Raw genomic sequence first — 24,627 nt, 5'->3', positions numbered from 1 at the left:
TGATATTTTTCAGTTTTTGACTGCAAGATCCTTCATCTGCAGACACTACAATATCAGTTTTAGTATATTTCATATTGTAAGCTGATATGCCTTTTTGGTCATTTTTCCCCAAAACTGTGTTATTTTAAATTTGAACTTTTGAAAAAAATCAAACTAAATTTCTGCAGCACAAATATTTATTGATGCCATTGCAATCAAAGTTAAAGAATTAATATTTACAAACAGGCGAGGAACATTCAGGGCACTCAACTGAAAGACTGGTTTTACAATTTCGATTAAATTTTTAATGGAACAAGAGCAAAGCTCTTGTAAATTTCTATAAACTGCACATTCCTGGAATTGCACCTGTTAGTTTCCAAGCTAAATATTAATAAATTCACATTTAAAATATAACCAACATTAGACAAAATACAAATTTTGTGATGTCCTTTTTGTCTTAAGGTTATATTACTTGTCTGAAATATAACCTCAGTTGACAATGTGGAAAATAATTTAGTTTACTGGAATAACCCAAGACTGCTATTTTGAAACTATCCTTATTAACTTATAAACTTTCAATGATTTCATCATAGCTTTCTTATCATACACCAAAGTTTCAAACATTGAGGGTTTAGAGGAAACTTGTAATGTTGTAGCTGCTTTATACCTCAAAAGCATCAATGTTTTACTTTAATAATTGTATTGGCTATGTCAGACTTTTGTTAGTTTTATTGAGCAATCTATTTACAAGCATGGAATTATATGCAGTCTTCTTTATCCAGTTGACAAAGGGAATAAATTAGTTTGGAATAACTTATTGGTAGGGGCTGCTGCAGTTCACAAGAGTGACAATTCATTTTAAAGGAAAGGGACGCTGAACTGAGTAAATCAGTACAATGAAAATATTTCGACTGAAGATTGTAGTGATAAGATGGTGTCTTCAAAATGACAATTTGCACAAGGTACTGGAAACGAATTAGAAATTCTCTGTATTGCATCCTTTATAGAAAAAAATATCACAAATTGGAACTGAGGGGAAACCTAAGCAGAAGATAAGGGATAAATGACAAGGTGATTAAATCTGATGGGTTTTGTTTTTTGTTTTAAGATTAACGGTAAACTGTTTGATTTAGTTGGCTTCATTAGTAAAACTAATTTAGTACACATTAAAGCCTTCTAATATTTTGAATGTTTCTTTTCTTAGACATTTACAGAAAGTGACAAAAATCCTTTAGATGATGGTTCTTTTATATCTGTTTGAGGCCTAATACACTTGAAAGCATTCCAACTCTCCCTCCCAGCATTTAGTTTTTTTTCTTTTTAACTAAGTCTAAACCAAAATTAAAAATTTTCAAATATTAGAAATGAAAGCCTAAATTTAAGAATCCTTTTGGGATCAATTTATAACTTCCAGTGTGTACAAAAGCAAAACAAGGTACTTGTGTAGATGATGGATTCAGGATGGAATGTAAGGAAGAAATGTTTGAACAAAGAATACTATTGTATACTGAACCATAAAATGCATATTAAAATAGAGGTCCTGAGGGGGAGGGGGGCAATTAAAGACCTGTTCAGTGGAAGCTCAAACAGTAAATGGGGAACTGACTTAAAATTTAAACTTTTAAGAATGGAGGTTTTGCTGTTGTATTGGCAATTGTTTAAAAGCCGATCCATTCTGCTTGGAGTCAGTGGATCAGTAACAAAGCCATCATATTCTTGATTATAAAACAATTGGTCAAAAGAGTGACTTGGGTTTGCATGAAAGGGGCATAAGTACTTATCTCTAATGAGAAAATTAATAACTTAACAAATTAAGAAATTTAAGTTGTTTTTTGTAAATTGAAGACAGTGGTATTTTGAGATACTTATGAAATTATCATTTATATGCACAACCAACTTAAAACCAGTTCCAGAGGTCATACACTTGACAATTAGCAATCATCCAGGGAGGTGGAGCAGGGGGCAATTGCCTTTGTGCCTTAAAATCAGTGGTTGGCCTGAACATCTGGTCCCCTAAAATTCACTTAGGAAATATAGTGTTACTCAGCCAAAAAGGTCATCCAGTTCATTTCCAGCAGGGTTTGATGATGGAAAACCATTTTGCAGCTGCTGCGGTCCTGAACTGGCATTACTGAACTGGTTGTGATTGACAGTAGTCATGTTTGTGTTGCCTAATGCCATACCTTGAAAGCCAGGTGCCACCATGGGTGCACTGACTCTCATGCCTTGATTCATCATAACCTGTGGATGTGCTATCATGGCTGGTGGTTGGTTTAGCATTGTACCAACATTCCCCATCATTGCAATGCTTGTGCTGGAACTGGTTGGCATGAAGCCCATGTTGCCAGCTTTCATGCCACTTGTTGTTGAGGTCTTCTGAGCCATCTGGTTTAATGAGGGTTTCACTTGGGATGAGGATGGTGACAGAAGATTGTCAAAAGCTGAAAGGTCCACAGACTTGTTAGCAGCAGGCTTTGACTGGTTCAGAGGGACAATGGGGTTAGTTCTCTGCATAGGCATGCCACCACCTGACAGGGAGGAAGCACCAAAGGAAGAGCAAGCCATATTTGACTGAGCCATGCTCCAGGAGTTATTTAATGGACCAGAATGTTGCAGTTGGTTTAGGTTGTTGTTGAGTAGTGTTGAGGTAAGGTCTTTGGGTTTATGGTAACTTGAGCTTTGACTACCACAATTAGCACTCTTTTCATGATCAGGGTTTGCTTTAGGGACAAGCATACTTTGTTTCTTGTAAATGCTTTGTTGTTCCTGCTCACGTGCCAACCTCTGTTTCTCTTCCATGCTTAGACTCACCTGTTAAATATAAAGAAATATATTGTAATTTGGTTCTTTATTTCCTGCAGCATTATTACAAAATATGCTGAGCCTTATCTAACCTGGAGTAAAGATCGTTTGCCAACATAACATGGCAGTCCTGGTTTAGGACAAATGTTGCTGTAATTCAGCGTCAGGAGACATCCTCTCCAGCTGGCTTATGCAACACAATCTGTGACCTTATATTTTCGAACAAGGGAATCCAGCACCCCTACCCGGCTCAAAACATGTTATGTTGGCAAACAATCTTCACTCTAAACTACTGTTGCTGTATATATCTCGTGAGATTTAGAAATAGTAATTTTCTTATCTAACTTTTAAATTGAAATAAACACAATTTTACTTGTTCTCAGTAGATAACTAGACTACAATACTAAAATTATATATTTAATGTGTAATTAAAGCCGAGAAAAATAAACCTACCTTTGCTGGCTGATTAAAGATTCTAGAAGGAGTTGTCTCACTGTTTAATTTTTCAGTAGGACTTTCTAGACAAGGGCTAACTGTTTGGTTTTTAGCAGATGCTGTCAGCAAAGAGTTAAGGCCATAACCAGAAATGAACTTATCCATCTAAAATAGAAAAATAATTATTCATTTCCAGTATTTGAATTTGTGGTTTTATTTTCTATGAAACATAAATCAATTTTTTGCAGCAGCATAATTAAAACAAAAATGAGTAACACTTTTTTTTTTTTGTCATTATCGTGAAATGCTGTCTCTGTTAACCATGGCTTCAAGGTGGTATGTCATATATTTTTACATAAACTTGAAGTATTTTATGTCCTATTTAGACGACTCTTTGAGATTAGTTCTGTAAATGAAAATGTTTTTACTACACACTCTTTCACATGAACTTTAGTGCCCAAGAAGGTGAGGAGGTTATAGTCTTCAGATCTTTTGCCTCAATGTAAATATTTTCCCAAAGAAAATCTGATTTCTTTCTTTCCCTCCCCCATATTTAGACCTCTCACTCACCTTTATTTTCTAATTGGAATATCCATGTATCTACTCTCCCTCAAGACACCTACCTCTGGCCCTCCCATTTCAGGGATTTTGTCTTGCAAGACATTTGGTGACCCTTTTTGGTGCTGGTACCATGCATCCCATACAAAACCTGGTGGCATGTAAAAAGCACCATTCAAGCGTGGTCAACGTCAGTACCGCTTAGCTGGCCCTCATGCCAGTGGCACATAAAAGCACCCACTACACTCTCGGAGTGGTTGGCATTAAGAAGGGCATCCAGCTGTAGAAACTTTGCCAGATCAGACTGGAGCCTGATGTGGCTTCCTGGCTTGCCAGTCCACAGTCAAACTGTCCAACCCATGCCAGCATGGAAAACAGACATTAAACAACAATGATGATGATCCTCGTCCTTTTTCTATCAGTCTCTTTTACCAAACTGCTAAGTTATGGGGACATAAATCCACCAGCAATGGGGGGGGGGAGACAAACAGACACATAAATAGATACGATGGACTTCTTTCAGTTTCTGTCTACCAAATCCACTCACAGGTCTTTGGTTGGCCCGAGGCTATAGTAGAAGACGCACAGTGGGACTGAACCTGGAACCATAGGGTTGGGAAGCAAGCTACTTACCACACAGCCACTCCTGCGCTGTTATAAAGAAAGCAATGAAAAACATGCAGTAAGAAAACCAAACCAGCACCTGTCCACCACCACCAGCAGCAGCATTATCGGTTATGAAATTAGTGACATACTCTTCAAGATCAACAGAAACTTAGGGCCCTGTGCCTGGAGTAGGAAACAATAATTAAGGCAGTAATCTGGCAGAACCGTTTGCATGCAACTATTTTGTCTGCCATTACATTCTGAGTTCAAATTCCGCCGAGGCCGACTTTGCCCTTATCCTTTCGGGGTCGATAAATTAAGTACCAGTTGCGTACTGAATAAATCTAATCAACTGGCCCCGTCCCCACAAAAATTTGGGGCCTTGTACATAGAGTAGAAAAGAATATTATTGATCTTCAGAATAAGGGGTCGAGCTGGCAGAATCATTAGCACACCAGGCAAAATGCTTGCAAGTATTTCATTTGCCGCTAAGTTCTGAGTTCAAATTCCGCTGAGGTCATCTTAACCTTTAATCCTTTCAGGGTCGATTAAATAAGTACCAGTTACGCACTGGGGTTGATATAATTGACTTAATCCCTTCTTCCCCCAAGCTGCCCTTATGGCAAAAATTTGAAATCGTTGTTAACCTTCAGAATCTTTGCAAGAACAATTCTATACGCTTCATTGCATAGACATAGAGTTGCAGCAGAAGGAATCCTTTCTTTTCAAAACCTAGGGATAAGCCTTTTCTGAACTGTTAAGGGTCAGTGTATTTTATCCTTGACTGGATTTAGAGACAGACAAAATGCTGACTAGTGTTCAGGGGTTCAAGTTGCACTGTGGCCAACTTTATCTTTCGTCCTTCCAGGGTCAATAAAACAAGTACCATTTGAATCCCGAGGGGGGGGGGGGGGGCAATCAATGTAATCGACTTGTCCCCCACCCTCCCCTGAAATTGCTGGCCTTGTGCAAAAATTTGAAACCAGTATTTGTTGATGAAAAGACATCAAGCATTGTTATGCAGATTTTTTTAATACTTCGAATGTCTGCAGATTATCTTAATTCCCATAAAATCAAGAAGATTGGGTCCCACTGAGCAGCAGACCGCTTCCATTCAATTTCATACAACATAACTTTTAGTTGCTGTCCACAAAATAATGGGACAACTTATTATTTTCTAACCCCTAAATCAACAAGAATAAGGAAGTGATTTACAAAACCATTTTGTTTTATATAGAGCGTGGCACCTTGAGCTAGTGTCTTCTACTATAGCCTCAAGCTGACCAAAGCTTTGTGAGTGGATTTGGTAGACAGAAACTGAAAGAAGCCCGTCATATATATGTGTCTGTGTTTGTCCCTAACAACATCGCTTGACAACCAATGCTAGTGTGTTTACATCCCCGTAACCTAGCAGTTTGGGGCTTATAAAGAATAAGTCCTGGGGTCGATTTGCTTGACTAAAGGCGGTGCTCCAGCATGGCTGCAGTCAAATGATTGAAACAAGTAAAAGAATAAACGAATACAGATTACTATTGATATCCTCTACCTTCTGCAACGGCTCAACCGTAAGTGAGGGCAAAGAAATTAGCTTATTTACCCAGATCCAAAATTTTTGATATTTTTCAATCCTAATATTAAAACAAACACAGATTTAATAATGATAATTCATCATCATCATCATCGTTTAACGTCTGTTTTCCATGCTGGCATGGGTTGGACGGTTCGACTGGGGTCTGGGAAGCCAGGAGGCTGCACCAGGCTCCAGTCTGATTTGGCAGAGTTTCTACAGCTGGATGCCCTTCGTAACACCCACCACTACGAGAGTGTAGTGGGTGCTTTTTTAAGTGCCACCAGCACAGGCGCCGGAGGGGGCTGGCATCGACTTGTTTTGGCAATGAAGATATTCAAAGCATTTTCATTGCCCCTTAAAAATTTTAGAGGTTGCAAGCGTACCCCTTGTTTCCAAGCCAACAAACACAAAACTCCATAAATCTTGGATTTGCTTTAAATGTCAAACACTGTGTATCAGAAACATTGTGAATGAGTGAAAAGACTTTTGGCAAGGAAATCCTGTGGAATAAGACGGAGTGGTTTGTTTGGTAAATTCAAAGAGACAACATCCAAGAATCGCTAAGTATGAATGAGAAGATCAACAACTTGTAATAATCGTCCATTAAAGAGTCGAAAAGTGTTTCACAATTTATGAAATTTTTCATGGCTCAACAAACGAATAAGTCATTTCATGAACACAACTTCAACATGAAGAACAATAAGTTAGGAAGAAGAATACGAAAGGAACAAAGCATTAAGAGAGTTAAAGGAAACATGCAAGAAAATCCACAATTTTATTTTTATGAAAATATCTCTGAGGCAATTTTGCTGTTTGCTAACTCTATAACACAAAAGGAGTCACCTTAGTTCTGCTGTGGGTTGTATCCAATATTCATGCAGGGATTAACCAAAGACAACAGCAGATAATATACTGATGCAAGAGTGGTGATGGTCATATTTAACAGAGCTCATGCAAATAACAAGATGGTGGAAACAGATAAAAGTATGGAGTAAAGATTGTTTGCCAACATAACATGGCAGTCCTGGTTGAGGATGAATGCTGCTGTAATTTAACCCCAGGAGACATCGTCTCCAGCTGGCTATACGACATGATCTGTTTTACCTTATATTTTCGAACAAGGGAATCTAGCACCCCCACTCAGCTCAAAACAATATCTGTGTATCGTGATTTCTGGGTTATCTCCCTTCATCAGCACACAATAATTTGGCAGTGCCACCTCTAGCCGAACAATTATTGTGTGCTGATGAAGGGAAATAACCTAGAAATCGCGATACACAGATATTGTTTTGAGCTGAGTGGGGGTGCTAGATTCCCTTGTTCGAAAATATAAGGACACAGATCATATCGTATAGCCAACTGGAGACCATGTCTCCTGGGGCTAAATTACAGCAACATTCATCCTAAACCAGGACTGCCATTTTATGTTGGCAAACAATCTTTACTCCAAAGTATTGTTGCTGTATATCTCTCGTTGTGGGATTTAAAAATAGTAATTTTCTAAGATAAAACTATCTTTGACTGAAATAAGCAAGACATGAAAACTAACCAACACAGAATACGGAACTAACTTTGAACGTAGACCAACGTTTGCTTTCATCCATTAAATGACTGACATTGTACCACAGTCCCAATTCACCAATGAATTGCAGACCACAACAATACACAACAGTTGAGACTTCATTTTCTCAAGAGTTTGCATTTTAAGATATTTTGCCTTGTACATTATTTACAATTGACGGATATTTGTCCTCATCTTGTTTGTTGTTAACACAACGTTTCGGCTGATATACCCTCCAGCTTTCATCAGGTGTCTTGGGGAAATTTCGAACCTGGGTTCTCATTCCTAAAGTATGTTTCGATGTTGTTGTTATTATAATTATTATTATTATTATTCAGGTCACTGCCTGGAATCAAACTCGGAATCTTGGGGTTAATAGCCCACGCTCTTAACCACTACATCATATACCCGTGGGCATATCAGCCGAAACATTGTGTTAACAACAAACTAGATGAGGACAAATATTTGTCAAATGTAAATAATATAGATAATTCCTCATCTCTTAAATATAGAACTGTATTATATTTAGCCTTGTCTGAAATAAATATTTTCTTGATCAACATGCAATTCCATTCTTGTAGTAAACTCCCAAACTACAAATTGTTTAGCTTCCAAGGACATTCTAGTTGTGACCGCCTTACCTTTTTGTTAGCCAAGACTGCATTGTCTAATATTTTCCTCTTTTTAAAGACAATACAAGGTGTGGTTTGAATGAGATTTAAATGCTACTTTTAGCAAATCAATTAAACAGCATACAGTCTCATCAGATGGAAGTTCAGTGTTTGGCCCAAAAGACAGGATATAAACTAATTAGTCTTCAGCTGATAATTGTTTTGCTCTCAACACAATATGTGAGCTTTAAGAGACGATATTTTGTGGTTACACGAATGAAATGTAAGCACAATGATTGTTAAACCAAATCATAGCTGTTATGACAGGCTGTTAACAATCTAAGGCAGAAGAACTGTTAGCAGACTCAACCAAATGCTTGGCGGCATTTCATCCATCTTCACATTCTCAGCTCAAATTCTGCCAAGGCCTGCTTTACGTTTTGGGGGGGGTCAATAAAATATCATTTGACCACTTGGATCAATGTAATCAACGACACCCTCCCCCCTGAAATTGCAGTCCTTGCACCAAAAGTGTCGGAGGCTACATAACATGATGACATTTGAAATAAATTGAACCGGAACGTGTGGGTGTCCATTTGATAAGTCATATCAAGATTTTGGTGTTGAAGATTATATGGAGGTCTGGTGTGTAAGAGTGTATATAATCTGTTTGTGTGACCATGTCAATGTGCAGGGATCATTTTAAGAACTTGGAAAACTCATTTTTAGCACCGGTTTCTCAGTTCTACTTGAGTCCTGCTGTGTTTTATTTCCCCACACGTTTTTCACTGTCAAACACCACTAACGAACACCTTTCAAAACAGGAAAATAACCAAGAAGGAAACAGAAAGACAACTACACGAAGCAAACAGAGACATTCTTTCATCGCATCAACAAATGGTTAACTTGAAAGTGTCAGGGAGGAGGAGTGATAGCAAGAGAACATGCAGCCAACATGAACAACAACACCAAAGAAGCAGTCACATGGAGATAAAAACTAGAATTACAAATCTCTCACACACACACATAATGCACTTAAAGGTAATGCTGTGAGGTGTGCAAGCTTACCTTACTGTTATTCCTTTCGCTCTGGTTAACCCAAGAAAATGAGAAAACAGCATGTGACAATATACAATTGAGCAGCTACACGTAACATTTAAGAGCTTAACATTGGCATAAAAGACAACCGCAAACAATCAAATAAACATTTAGCTCTGGCCCTTCCCTGTCCTATTAGAGGTAGCCAAGCATCCCCTCAGTAATAAGACAACTATCCCTCTGCCCCTCTATTATGCTCTAACCTCTCACCTGGGTCACAGCTTTGGTTCCACTCCCTCCCTCAGCTGAGAGGTCTTTGTCTTGCAATCTGCTGGCTGACCCCACTGGTGCTGGTGCCACATAAAAAGCACCCAGTACACTCTGTAAAGTGGTTGGTGTTAGGAAGGGCAGCCAATATAGAAACCATACCAAAGCAGACAGATGGGGCTTGGTGCAGCCCTCCAGCTCCTGTCAAACCCCTACCAGCACAGAAAACAGATGATAAACGATGGTGATGATTTATGCTGGAGGCAGGTTGTATTTGTTAATTATCAATTCTTTGAAAATGTGAAACTCAATAACGATATACCAACACACAGTTTCAATTCCACCATCAACATCATTTATCTCTGCATGAGTCGAAGGAGTCAAGAGAAAGTTGACCAGTTTTTGTCCAAGACAGGTCAGCCACCAGGAGTCACTCTTACACTCACAACATATAACATGTAATGTTTTATGCAGAGCCATACAGCAAAAAAAAAAACATAACTGAATTAAAGCACTCAATACATTTAAATAGAGTGGATATGAAATTTAATATTATAAAGAAGAAGACTTCGACTGCAAAGAATGTGTGGGTGTGTGTATTTTTACTTGTTTCAGTCATTAGACTGTGGCCATGCTGGGGCACCGCTATCTTTCTTTTTTTTATTCTGTTGGACTCTTTTGCTGAACTGCTAAGTTACAGGGATGTAAACACACCAACACTGGTTGTCAAGTGATGGTGGGCGACAAATAGACACAAAAGCACACACACACACATATATATGATAGGTTTCTTTCAGTTTCCATCTACTAAGTCCACTCACAAGTCTTCAGTTGGCCCAAGGTTATAGTAGAAGACACGAGGTGCCACGCAGTGGAACTGAAACCAGGACCATGTGGTTGGGAAGCAAGCTTCTTGCCACAGTTATGTAACCTACACTGCTAGAAAATATATTTGATTGGTTTCTATTTAATGGAAAATACTAAAAACTAAATCCCTGTTCAGAATAAACCAGCAGAACAATGAAAAAAACAAGAATGTTGATTTAAAAGCTCATGGATTATTTTCATAAGTCTCACTAAATCGCATCAAATTAACCCATTTTATCCCAATATCTACAAGTACATATTATTTAGCACACAACAGGTTATTGTCAACTGACAGATTTAAATTGTGTGAAACAGAGAGAGAGTGAGAGCTATTCAATTCATTTTTGGTAGAAAACCAGATAATTGTAGTCATTTAAGTTTTTTTTTGTTTGGTTGCAAACTTGAAATAATGAAAATCACAAAAACATGTAAAATATTATCCATAGTGGCTGTGTGGTAAGTAGCTTGCTTATGATCCACATGGTTCCGAGTTCAGTCCCACTGCGTGGCACCTTGAGCAAGTGTCTTCTACTATAGTCTCGGGCCGACCAAAGTCTTGTGAGTGGATTTGGTAGACTGAAACTGAAAGAAGCCCGTCGTATATATGTATATATATATATATATGTATATATATATATATATATATATGTATGTGTGTCTGTGTCTGTCCCCCCAACATCGCTTGACAACCGATGCTGGTGTGTTTACATCCCCGTAACTTAGCGGTTTGGCAAAAAGGGACCGATAGAATAAGTACTAGGCTTACAAAGAATAAGTCCTGCGGTCGATTTTCTCGACTAAAGGCGGTACTCAGACATGGCCGCAGTCAAATGACTGAAACAAGTAAAAGAGTAATCCATTTAATAAACATGTATTTTTCTCCTATGCCATGGAGTAAAAGCAACGGAATTGTTCGGAGTTGCAAACATTTTGTAGTCATTTTCCGATTTTGGATCCCACGTCATCTCAAGGTCTGCAAATGTAGACCCTTCAAGAAAATAGGAACCCCTTTAATTCAATGAAGCTGAAATTTCACCAATAACTATGTTTGATTAAAACAGACCCGAGTTCATAATTTCATAGGTTTTACTACATTTCTTCTATCCTTGGGACAGCTCCGATGCTGGCGCCACGTATGGAGACACCTGTTCCAGCACCACATTTGAGAACCGTGCCAGCACCACATAAAAAGCACCTGTGCTGGTGCCACATAAAAAACACTCAGTACCTCCTGTGGAGTGGTTGGCATTAAGAAGGGCATCCAGTCATAAAAACTATGGCAAAACAGATGACTGGAGACTGGGGCAATCCTCCACTTTGCCAGCTCTTGTCAAACTCTCCAACCCATGCCAGCATAGAAAACAGACGTGAAACAAGAGAAACTTTACTCTTTTTTGTAAATCTGTATCCACTATCCTATTAACCCTTTCATTACTGTATTTCTGTTGAGATGCTCTGTGTTTCTTTCAATTAATCTTAAATATAACCAAGAATTTAGTAAAATAACTTAGTTACCAATTCAACTAGTGTGAGGAACATAAATTGTGACTAAGGTTTGGTGAAAGATTTGAATTCAAAACTTTTGAAAACAAGACATTTGTACTCAGAGCCAAAGCTGGTTTCAACCGAGTTGGTAATGAGAGGTTAGGCCAGCTGTATCCAGCCCAAATATTTCTCATTCTATGTTCAAACTGGCCAGATCTGACTTCTCACACCTACCCTACAATGTCATTCTAAAAATAAATAATTAAATCATTGAAGCTATGGGGTAATGCTTGATTAATTCTAAACAATTTGAATAAATAAGCAGAACTTTTGAGAGAGGAATCTGAATGCTAAAAAGCTTGAACAGTAATGTGATAATTGACTAATTATTTATTATCAAATCATCATCATCATCATCATCGTTTAACGTCCGCTTTCCATGCTAGCATGGGTTGGACGATTTGACTGAGGACTGGTGAAACCGGATGGCAACACCAGGCTCCAGTCTGATTTGGCAGAGTTTCTACAGCTGGATGCCCTTCCTAACGCCAACCACTCAAAGAGTGTAGTGGGTGCTTTTACGTGTCACCCGCACGAAAACGGCCACGCTCGAAATGGTGTCTTTTATGTGCCACCCGCACAAGCCAGTCCAGGGGCACTGGCAACGATCTCGCTCGAAAATCCTACAGGAGCCAGTCAGGCGGTACTGGCAACGGCCACGCTCAAAATGGTGCATCTCATGTGCCACCCGCACAAGAACCAGTCCAGGGGCATTGGCAACGATCTTACTTGGCTTGCCGGGTCTTCTCACGCACAGCACATTTCCAAAGGTCTCGGTCAGTAGTCATCGCCTCGGTGAGGCCCAATGTACGGAGGTCTTGCCTCACCACCTCAGCCCAGGTCTTCCTGGGCCTACCTCTTCCACGGGTTCCCTCAACTGTTAGGGTGTGGCACTTTTTCACGCAGCTATCCTCATCCATTCTCACCACATGTCCATACCAGCGCAATCGTCTCTCTTGGACACCACAACTGATGCTTCTAATGTTCAGCTTTTCTCTCAAGATACTTACACTCTGACGGGTATTCACATTGACATTACACATCCAACGGAGCAAACTGGCTTCATTCCTTGCGAGCTTACGTATGTCCTCAGCAGTTACAGCCCATGTTTCACTGCCATGTAGCATGGTTGTTCGTACGCATGCGTCATACAGTCTGCCTTTTACTCTGAGTGAGAGTCCCTTTGTCGCCAGCAGGGGTAAGAGCTCTCTAAACTTTGCCCAGGCTATTCTTATTCTAGCAGCTACACTTTCAGCGCACCCACCCCCACTACTAACTTGGTCGCCCAGATAGCGGAAGCTATCGACTACCTCTAGTTTTTCACCCTGGAATGAGATAGAAGTTGTTTCCTGTTTGTTTACAGTCTTTATTGCACCTGAACATCTGCCACAAACAAAAACTAACTTGCTAGTTAACCTGCCTTTGATGTTGCTGCACCTCTTATCATCATCATCGTTTAACGTCCGCTTTCCATGCTAGCATGGGTTGGACGATTTGACTGAGGACTGGTGAAACCGGATGGCAACACCAGGCTCCAGTCTGATTTGGCAGAGTTTCTACAGCTGGATGCCCTTCCTAACGCCAACCACTCAGAGAGTGTAGTGGGTGCTTTTACGTGTCACCCGCACGAAAACGGCCACGCTCGAAATGGTGTCTTTTATGTGCCACCCGCACAAGCCAGTCCAGGGGCACTGGCAACGATCTCGCTCGAAAATCCTACAGGAGCCAGTCAGGCGGTACTGGCAACGGCCACGCTCAAAATGGTGCATCTCATGTGCCACCCGCACAAGAACCAGTCCAGGGGCACTGGCAACGATCTTACTTGGCTTGCCGGGTCTTCTCACGCACAGCCCATTTCCAAAGGTCTCGGTCCGTAGTCATCGCCTCGGTGAGGCCCAATGTACGAAGGTCTTGCCTCACCACCTCAGCCCAGGTCTTCCTGGGCCTACCTCTTCCACGGGTTCCCTCAACTGTTAGGGTGTGGCACTTTTTCACGCAGCTATCCTCCTCCATTCTCACCACATGTCCATACCAGCGCAATCGTCTCTCTTGCACGCCACAACTGATGCTTCTAATGTTCAGCTTTTCTCTCAAGATACTTACACTCTGACGGGTATTCACATTGACATTACACATCCAACGGAGCATACTGGCTTCATTCCTTGCGAGCTTACGTATGTCCTCAGCAGTTACAGCCCATGTTTCACTGCCATGTAGCATGGTTGTTCGTACGCATGCGTCATACAGTCTGCCTTTTACTCTGAGTGAGAGTCCCTTTGTCGCCAGCAGGGGTAAGAGCTCTCTAAACTTTGCCCAGGCTATTCTTATTCTAGCAGCTACACTTTCAGCGCACCCACCCCCACTACTAACTTGGTCGCCCAGATAGCGGAAGCTATCGACTACGTGTCCAAATATTTAAAAAATATGTATTTAACTTTAACCTGATTCATTAGACTGTGGCCATGCTGGAGCACTGCCTTGAAGAAGTTTTTTGTCAATTGATTTAACCCCAGTACATTTTTTTTTAACCTGGAACTTATTTTATCAATCAATTTTATACACACACACACACACACACACGACAGATTCCGTCTTAGTAGAAAACGCCTGCCCAAAGTGTCAAGCAGTAAGACTGAACCCAGAACCATATGGTTGGGAAACAAGCTTCTTACCACAGAGCCACGCCTGTGCTTAGCACATCGACCATTTATTATTGTATCGAGAATGAGTATTGGTGAGAGACAGGTGCACACACACATACTGCACTTTGCTTCAAAGGAATAAAAAAATATATCAGTGCAGGACATTGAAATAAAGAATTCTCATCTTCTAAATATCCAATCATTTTTTAACTTGGTTCAGAGAGATCTAATACCCAAAACCTCTCCATCACTTTCCTCCAGTAATTAATTTAATTAACAGCTAATTCCATTTAAATCGTTTTTATTTTCCAAACATTTCAGTTACAGTTATCTCCCTTGATTGTTTTCAGATTTTAAAACCCACTTCTGTGGAAGTTTTTCTCTATAAATTGCATGGATAATCTCAATTAATCGAAAGTTTTGCAACACGTTTCTGTGAGAACCTTCCCTTTGTGATTTGAGAAAAACATTTGGCAGGGCGAATAATCACAGGGAGCTAACTTCGTTTATTCATAAGATAAAGGCCCGAGGGCCGCTGACCAAGCAGATCTGGCAAAAAAGGCATTCCTGCCGTGATTATCTTAACGTTTTTGTTTTGGTTATATCATGCAATGACTTTTTTAAAACAATGGTGTGATCTGAGGGAGATTTGGCTACAATTTCTCACAGCTGAGTGCGGTTACCAAGTTGGAGACATTAGGTTATCTCCCTTGAACAAAACTTTTCCCATAAGGCTGGATGCCACGAGCTGGCAGAATCGTTAGCGCGTTGGACAAAGTGCCTAACAGCATTTCTTTCAGTTCTGTAGCCGAGTTCAACTTCGTCTTTCATCTCTTCAGGATCGATAAAATAAAGACCAGTTGAATACAGAGATCAATGCAATTGATTTACCCCTCTCCAGCCCTGTAAGGCTTCTCATCCAGATGTCCACTCCAATACAAAACCTACAGCTTGCTAGTCGCTATGGTTATCTTAGCCCACTGACCCACTGTGGTCAGAGCCCCAAGTCTAAAGAGTGGGGTCAGACGGCACAGACATAGTTTTGCTATAAAACTACTAAACACAGACAGGAAGCAAAATTCTGTTGCGATGGAGAACAGGTATTGGACGGAGCAAGTACTGGTCTGGACAAGTCAAGGCTGACCCAAGGCAGTCTGGAGTTGGCTTTACGATAGACACCACCATTGTCTCTTGGCTTGAGAGCCTACCCATCGGCCACTCTGACCACATTATGTCTCTACAGCTTCCTCACTGGACAACCAGTATACAACTACCGTTAGCATTTATGCTCGAGCCCTTCAGGCTGATCCAGCTACATAGGAATTGTTCAATAGTGAACTGAGATCCCTCCTCCAAAAGACCAGCAGTAGGGACAGGATCGTTACTGAGGGTGATTTCAAAGGTCAGCAAAAACAACACCATATTGCCAGGAGTACTTGGTCAACTTAACATTGGCAGCTCCAACAATGGTGAATGAATGCTGCTGGAGAATTCTGCATTAAGCATGGTCTCTTCATCACCAAAGCCCAGTTTCAGCAGGAGAAACAGTTGAAGAGATTCTGGAGAAAACCCTGGTCAAAACACTGGCACCTGCTGGACAACGTCCTGGTGTGGCAGACAGATACAGAGGATGTGCACCAGACCTGAGTGCACGTGCCTAGTGCAGACAGCTACAGACGACAGATCGGTTCGTGCAGAAGTCACTGTCCATCAAGCCTGTCAGGAAGAAGAAAGGTCATCTAACGAAGAAACTGCAAATCAACGGACTTGCACAACTGTAGGAAGAGTTTCAGTGAAGCTTGGACAGTAAGCTTTTGAATATCAAAGTAGCTGAAACAGACCCAGAGAAGCTCTGGCAAAACCTGAAGACTACAATAAAGGAACCAACGGCCAAAGGTGTGGGCTTCTTATCAAGAACACCCTGACCTTGTATTCTGTGTTATGAATGAATGATACTTGTAGCAAAGACAGCCAAAGAAAGAATATGAAGAGAACAGATGAGATCAGGTTCTTAGAATAATGTTGTGGTTGACAGACAAAATGCCCAAAGGATCAGGACACAGAGTCAGTGATATGTTGTGTGAGAGGACGGTCTAATACATCCCATGAGGACGATGATGATGATAGAAAAGGTGTTGGCATTCAAAATACGTAGATTAAGAGAAGTAAATTTTGTCGTGGTCTGTGGAGGGATTTCCAAGGGTCACTTACCAGTGTATTGCTTGATGAAGGAGAAATCAATTCAGGCAGCAGATTCTTCTCATCAGGAACATTCACCTTGCTGATGTCTATTGTCCTAAAAAAAGAAAGTAGGGACCAGTATAAGTAGGGATCAGAACAGAAACAGCTCTCTCCCTCTCTCTTTCTCTCTCACCACATATATATATATGTGTGTGTATCATCAGTACATATTGTAACATTTGATGGATATTTGTCCTCATCTTTTTTGTTGTTAACACAACGTTTCGGCTGATATACCCTCCAGCCTTCAACAGGTGTCTTGGGGAAATTTTGAACCTGGGTTCTCATTCCTAAGGTATTTTTCTATGTTATTATTATTATTATTATAATTATTATTATTATTATTCAGGGGATCATATTCTAATAATAATATCTAAAAATACCTTAGGAATGAGAACCCAGGTTCAAAATTTCCCCAAGACACCTGATGAAGGCTGGAGGGTATATCAGCTGAAACATCGTGTTAACAACAAACAAGATGAGGACAAATATCCGTCAAATGTAAATAAGGTAAATAATTCATCATCTCTTAAATATGGAACTATTAAATAATAATACTGATGATGATGGTGATGATGATGAATCAGTATTCGAGGTCTGTGCCAGCTGTGTTGGTAAAGAACCAGGAAAAGTTATTGATCTTAAAATGACCGAAAATGATGAGAAGAGAGGGGGAGAGAAAGAGAGGTAAAGTGGACGAGATGCTTTGAATAGAGGAAAGAGAGAGAAGGGTTGTTGGACGCCTACTGGCAGTAGTTGGAACAAGGAGAATGGTAAAGATGGCAGAAGAATGCAGAGGAATTCGGAAGCAATCTTGAAGCGAGAATACTTGCAAGTGAAGATCAGTGATAATACACACGATGAAGTTAGAATACGATCCCAGACAATTGGTGAGGCATCGGGGAAGGAATTATTTGTGCCTCAGAAAGAAAGAATTAATTAAGACCAATTAATAAAAAGCTATCTGTATTAATTACTTACTTTTGTTCCTCTTGCATTGAATTCAACTGCTCCAGCTTTCCCTTCTGTTCGTTTTCCACTTTGCTAATCATCTCCTTCACAATGGCAATATAGGCACTAAACTGCAATCAGAGCAAAACCAACAGACATCAGGGAACACATTTTCTTACTTGTACCAATACCAATATTCCTACTACTTCTACTTCTACTACTACTGTTACTACACCATCGACCAGATAAGTCATCATCTATTAATCCCTCAACTGTGAAGTGAGACTAGATGAGTGACTCGACAGTAACCACTCAACTGTGAAGTGAGACTAAATGAGTGACTTGACACAAAATCTAATAGATTGTTAACGTTCAATAAAACAATTGTTAACAGGTGTAAAATGATTGGGAAAAGAAGTTTTACAAATAAAGTTTACTTACCTGGTTCAGATTTAAATTATTTTCAATGCACAAAGGTACTAAGAATGGAATGATTTTTGTAGCCAGAATTTCTTTTGTAAATCCTAGTTTTGGATGGGAAAATGTTACCTTCAGGATTCCTGCATAGAAAAAATATTTGATTAGCCATTAGCTAGAATACAAACAAGAAACCTTTGAGAAAAAAAAAATTCTTCAATTAGCTTCATCACAATATCCATATGACCACTAACTTTCATGTTATTCCAATTATCTTCGGTCAGTGGGGGGGGGGGGTGTTAGTAAATGATCACAGACTCAAATTTCAAATCAGAAACAAATTAAAAAGTAAATTCAGTTCTTTGAAAAATTGTTCCTCAAAGATGTTTACCTTAACCCTTTCATTACTGTATTTCTGTTGAGATGTTCTGTGTTTCTTTCAATTAATTTTAAATATAACAAAGAATTTAGTAAAATAACTTAGTTATTATCATTAAGCTAGTGTTAGGAATATAAATTGTGACTAAGGTTTGGTGGAAGATTTTAATTTAAAACTTATGAAAGCAAGACATTTGTACTCAGAGCCAGAGCCGGTTTCAACTGGGTTGGTAGTATAAGGGTTAACTATTTTCTGTTAAGTGGATGAGAGTGCATTTTCCTCCTGTATAGGATGATAACCTAACACAGGTAACTTTTCCCAGAAATATCAATTTCCCACAATTCAATCAACTGAGACATATACAAACTAAATTATCTTTACAAAAGACTACACAAAATGTTTGAAATAGATGTAAACATCACCATCACCATCATCATTATCATTTAATGTCCATTTTTCCATACTGGCAAGTCAGAAGACTGCAACAAGTTCCATTGTCTGCTTTCACATAGTCTCTCTGGCCAGATGTCCTTCCTAACACAATAAATTTCATTTGGTTACATTACCTTTTTACACCTCTTACAGACACAATCTTTTCTCTTTCATTTTTCATGACTTGAAGGAATCCGGGGCAGGAGTAAAACCCATGAAGACATGGGATGAGGCAATGACGAAAGACCGAGACCTCTGGAGGTATGCTGTGACTGCAAAGACCCAGCAAATAAAGTGAGATCACAGCTGTAACCCACACCAGTTTCACATAACCAGCCCCAGCCCACTCAAAAGTACCTTGGATCATAGGGCGACATGCCATGCTTGAGGAGACCTATTGAGTCAAGTACATCAAAATCAAATGGAAATTGTAGTTGTGATCCCCATGCTGGTGGCACATAAAAAGCACAATCCAAATGTGGTCGATGCCAGCACCGCTTGACTGGCTTTCGTACCGGTGACATGTAAAAAGCACCATCCGATCATGGTCATTGCCAGCCTCCTCTGGCTCCTGTACCAATGGCATGTAAAAAGCACCCACAACTCTCAGAGTGGTTGGCACTAGGAAGGGCATCCAGCTGTAGAAACTCTGCCAGATCAGATTGAGCGTGGCACAGCCTCTGGCTCACCAGTCCTCAGTCAAACCGTCCAACCCATGCCAGCATGGAAAACAGATCTTAAACAATGGCAGAAACGTTAGCACGCTGGGTGTAATGCTTAACAGTATTTCGTCTGCCGTTACGTTCTGAGTTCAAATTCCGCCAAGGTCAACTTTGCCTTTCATCCTTTTGGGGTCGATAAATTAAGTACCAGTTACGCACTGGGGTCGATGTAATTAACTTAATCCCTTTGTCTGTCCTTGTTTGTCCCCTCTATGTTTAGCCCCCTGTGGGCAATAAAGAAATAAGATGTTAAACGATGATGACGATGATGATGATATTCAAAGAGAGACCTACCTAAAATACTCATAAGCACTCCAGGTTCTCGAGACGGTATTTGAGGCAGCAACGGTATCACTTCATCCAACACACACCATTTATCCATGTATTCCAGAAGTTTACCAATACACACAAGACATCCAACTCGTACCTGAAAGATGAAAGCAATGACATGAAAGAGAGACGTGAGGCACAAAGTCAACGCAGTAAGAGTCACCAGAAGAAGAAACGAAATGCTGCTGTGGTTCTTAAACAATGCCATTATTTACAGGGATCAAATGTAAAGAACAGTTCTTGCCATCTATAAGCATCCCTAGGACTGGTCAGTGTCCAGTGCACGGACACTGTGAAGGAGGCTCAGCCCATTTTGCAAAGAATGGTCTGGACCATTTTGTGAATCTTTAATGCCAGTATAAGATCCATAATGTCCCTGCATTCCTCAGTCAGGAATCTTTACTGACACCAAGTAGCTTGCCTAAGCTTGTCTTTGAATCAAGCCAACAGGTTAGGAACACTTTTAAGAACTTTACTAAACCTAAAATTCTGCTCAGGAATTGCAGACATGCTTTCCATTTTATTTTCAGTTTTTTTTTGAAGTCCCATGGCAATGGGAAGATGGAAGCAGGTGCAGACCTAAAATGCTTGATGGGGTTGTCACCAACCTGTACGTAAGTGTCCTATTTTAATTTGAGATGCTCTTACTTGAGCAGACAGCAATCATCTTTAACGTACAGACAAACATGAATATTTCTTGGAAGAGTGAATCTTGGAGAAGATGATAAAGTTATAAATAATCACATCTAAATATTGGGTTGTAAAAAAAACCCCACTGGACAGAAAGAGTCCACAGCTTCAAAATAGAATTATTTCACATTCTTTCAACAGTTTATAAGTTATTATGACATCAACAATGTTTGTGTGTGTTTGTGCGCACACACACACACACACACACACACTTTGTAATTTTCATTTAAATTTCATGCAGAAAAAGCAGCAAACTAACAAAAACAGAATCTGAAAGAAAACAGATTAGAATTAAAGAGAAGATAAATTAGATATTCACCGAAAGGCTTGAGGTGGCTAAACACATTTTCTTGATCCTTGGTATAATACAATTTTTCAGGGACGTATATTCAATAAGACTAGCAAAAGTAGGTATGATATTGAGAACAAGTTCCTGTGGAAACAGAAATATTTTGGGGTTATTAAATTTTTAAAATATTTTTGCTGGAATCTTCTATCTTAGAAAAGATTGTTATAAACCAGTCATAGGCAACCTGCAGCCAACAAGAATTATATATATAACTAGGTGGCCCCATGCCATCAAAAATGATGGCTAATTGTAGTAGATGCCCTTCCTAACGTCAACCACTCCAAGAGTGTAGTGGGTGCTTTTTGTGTACCACCGGCATGGGAGCCAGTCAGGTAGCACTGGCATGGGCCATATTTAGATGGTGCTTTTTACATGCCACCGGCATGGGGAGCCAGTCAGGTGACTCTGGCAACAACCCACACATGAATGGTGCTTATTGCGTGCCACCAGCACTGGTATCGGCCACAACTACAATTTCCATTTGATTGTGATTTTATTTACTTGATTCAATAGGTCTCCTCAAGCATAGCATGTCACCCAACAGAGAAATAGAGAGGCAGAAATAGGTGCCTTGCTATAGAGGAGGTACATGGTGAGAGAGAGGGGGGGGGGGGAGAGTATGAGAGAGGTACAAGAAAGAGGCCAGAAACGAGTGTGCTAATGTAAAGGAGATACTTGGTTACCTGGTCAGAGGGAAAAGTAAGAGAAGGGGAGTGATGAAGAATGAGGTTAGAAACAGGTGTGCTGCTGTAGAGGAGATGCATGGCTACCCAACCAGAGGGACTAATAAACATGTATCTATTATGAGATGCAAGATAACTTTACAGGTGCTTTTTGTGTCCCTGTGCTGGTGTCTCATAAAAAAGTTAGTGCCATGTAAAAGGTATCCAGCCATAGAAACCATGTTAAAACGGACAAATGGAGCCATCACCTGTCAAAACCATCGAACCCATACCAGCAGGGAAAATGGACATTACAGCATCATCATCATCATCATGGTGATGGTGGTGGTGCAGGTGGCAACCAATTTAAGTAAATTCCTCATCATCTCAGCTGGTTTGTAAAACACTTATTTCACAACCAAAAATTTTAATTAATATATTCATACATGTTAGGGTAATTGCTATTTAATTGCTACACTTTCAAAGAATCCTGTACATTGAACCAATATCTGACAATACATAGGATTCTTTGAAATATTTCCCTAACTGTCACTAACGTTCGTTGTCACGCTTCATGCAATGTGTGGATTGCAACGATTTGTAAAATTTTCAAAAAAGAATTTACCTGAATTTGGGGATCATTAGATTCTAAAGCATGGTAAACCATGGGTAAAACATGATTCTTGATGTCTGAAGAACTTGTTTTACTGAGAAGTAAAGTCATATTCTGCAGGAATATCAGGAGGATCTGAAGAAACAAACAAACAAACAACAGATTTATTATTCGACTTTCATAACAGACAAAATAATACAAAAAAATGCAATTAAATTAAAAAAAAAAAACAAGGAATGACTGTGTGGTAAGAAGTTTGCTTCCCAACCACATGGTTCTGGGTTTTCCTAAATCATTTGGTATAAATCAAATTGATTATGCCTATTTCTTAGTATTTTGAACTGTTAGAATTATTTTCACAATTTATCCAGAACAAACCCTTAAACAAGTAAATAGTATTTTCCTAAACAATAGATCCACTTATTTCAGTTAGTGACTTATTCACGAATATACCAACACTAACTCCGCTGAGGGTAATATTCTCTGCAAATGCACAAATGCCCTATTCAGAGTTATTTTGTTTGAATTGTTATCATCTCATATCTGATTTGCCTGTTATTACGTAACATGCTTCACGATTTTAGTATACATACCTTATTATGATTTCCTCCTATGTTCTACATACTCTGGGAACACATTAGAGCCCTTTTCGGGGCTACTTTATTTGAATTCTTACTATCAGGTAACTAATTTCATGTTATTATGTAATTGTCTTCACAATTTGGGTATTCATAACTTATTGTCAACCGTTCCACCCATGCCAGTATGGAAGGTGGATGCTAAATGATGATGATGATGATGATGACACACACATATATATATATGACATCTACCAAATCCACTCACAAGGCTTTGGTTGACCCTAGGCTATAGTAGAAGACACTTGCCCAAGGTGTTGAGCAGTGGGACTGAACCTGGAACCATGTGGTTGGTAAGCAAGCTTCTTACCACACATTCTCAGGGAGATCCAGAGCAACACAGAATGTGACAAGGCTGGCCCCCTTTGAATTACAGGTACAACTCATTTTTGCCAGCTGAGTAGACTAGAGGAATAAGAAATAAAGGGTCTTGCTCAAGGAGACAACATGCTGCCAGGAATTGAACTCTCAACCTTATGATTTAAGCCAAATACCTTCAAATTCAAAAGGCCCTGTTATAATGAAAGTATAGTGCAGTGGTTCTCAAACTTTTTATTTAAATGAGTTTTCCCATGCACCTCTGGCACAGGCGTGGCTGTGTGGTAAGTAGCTTGCTTCTCAACCACATGGTTCTGGGTTCAGTCCAGTTTAGTAAAAATACCCACTAAACTCACAGAGTGGTTGGCGTTAGGAAGGGCATCCAGCTGTAGAAACACTGCCAGATCAGATTGGAGCCTGGTGCAGCCTCTTGGCTTCCCAGACCCCAGTCGAACCATCCAACCCATGCCAGCATGGAAAGCGGACGTTAAACGATGATGATGATGAACACTTCTCCCAAGTTAAATAATAGATACAGAATGTTATTTGGTACAAATGTTACTTGCATCACTAAAAACCATTTTTACTGAGGCTGCCAGCCATCTGCAACACCAGCGACTGATCAGTCACTGTCTTTTGATACATCAGTAGAAGCAAAGTTTGATAAGGATGTAGTGACAGTGGGTGCTTACTGATGATGACGTGCAAACATGCAGAAATCACGTGATCTAGCAGTTCCATTATTAGTGCTGGACATTCTTCATCTGCTATTGATACCTCTGTGCTTTTTAGCATTCGACAGCTGTAAGTAATGCTTTCTCAAGATGAATTCCTCAATATTACGGAATTCTTGTCTTTTATATAAAACAGCAAAAAAAGTCACAGATGAGAATTTGTTTTCGCTGAGATAAATTCAGAAAAATGATAGAACTCAATAAAAAAAAAACTTACTTGAACAGGCTTCTGGAGTTTAAACATTGGAATAATTTCAGGAAAGATAAGTGTCACATATTCCCTTTCTGTTGATTGCTCTGCGATATAAAGAATGCTTGGAAGTACAAATGGTATCATGTCAGGGTTGACCGATTCACTGAACAATGGCGGCAAGATGCGTTGCTGATTAACTCGCTGGAATAAAGGGTAAGTCGGTCAATCATGGAATTAAAAGAAAATGGGAAAAAAACAAGTGAAAGATAAAATACAAGGATAATACAGATTGGCAATGGTGGACACGGTTAATCGAAAAGTTAACTTTGTTAATCGGTTAACTTTGATGACCATGAATCAGTTAAATGTTTAAAAACATAGCAGAAGTTATCGACAAACCGTTAATTTTTATTATAGACAAAAAACAAAAGAAAAATCCGTTTTTGCTCTCAATCCACCTAAAACACCTTTAAAAAG

General features: G+C 39.6%; 1 protein-coding gene across 2 annotated transcripts in view; it reads right to left on the bottom strand.

Moving 5' to 3' along the window:
- Window positions 1-158: 158 nt before the first annotated feature.
- LOC106867821 (SCY1-like protein 2) overlaps window positions 159-24,627 on the bottom strand; it is a 50,900-nt gene continuing 26,431 nt past the window's right edge. The window contains exons 9-18 of one of the 2 annotated variants that reach the window (XM_014912843.3): window positions 24,175-24,351; window positions 22,280-22,402; window positions 20,963-21,076; window positions 19,918-20,050; window positions 18,115-18,233; window positions 17,704-17,804; window positions 16,693-16,777; window positions 9,191-9,211; window positions 3,235-3,381; window positions 159-2,790 (exon numbers count right to left, since the gene is read on the bottom strand). In XM_014912843.3, coding sequence (XP_014768329.1) covers window positions 2,023-2,790; window positions 3,235-3,381; window positions 9,191-9,211; window positions 16,693-16,777; window positions 17,704-17,804; window positions 18,115-18,233; window positions 19,918-20,050; window positions 20,963-21,076; window positions 22,280-22,402; window positions 24,175-24,351 — 1,788 coding nt within the window. In that variant the 3' untranslated portion in view covers window positions 159-2,022. The remainder of the gene's footprint in view (window positions 2,791-3,234; window positions 3,382-9,190; window positions 9,212-16,692; window positions 16,778-17,703; window positions 17,805-18,114; window positions 18,234-19,917; window positions 20,051-20,962; window positions 21,077-22,279; window positions 22,403-24,174; window positions 24,352-24,627) is intronic. The other variant, XM_014912844.3, reaches the window with a different exon arrangement.

Source organism: Octopus bimaculoides, chromosome 5, assembly GCF_046866305.1.
Source record: "Octopus bimaculoides isolate indiv1 chromosome 5, ASM4686630v1, whole genome shotgun sequence".
NCBI lineage: Eukaryota > Metazoa > Mollusca > Cephalopoda > Octopoda > Octopodidae > Octopus > Octopus bimaculoides.
The sequence above is the reverse complement of the archived record's forward strand: the minus strand, read 5'-3'. Positions and strand labels throughout refer to the sequence as shown.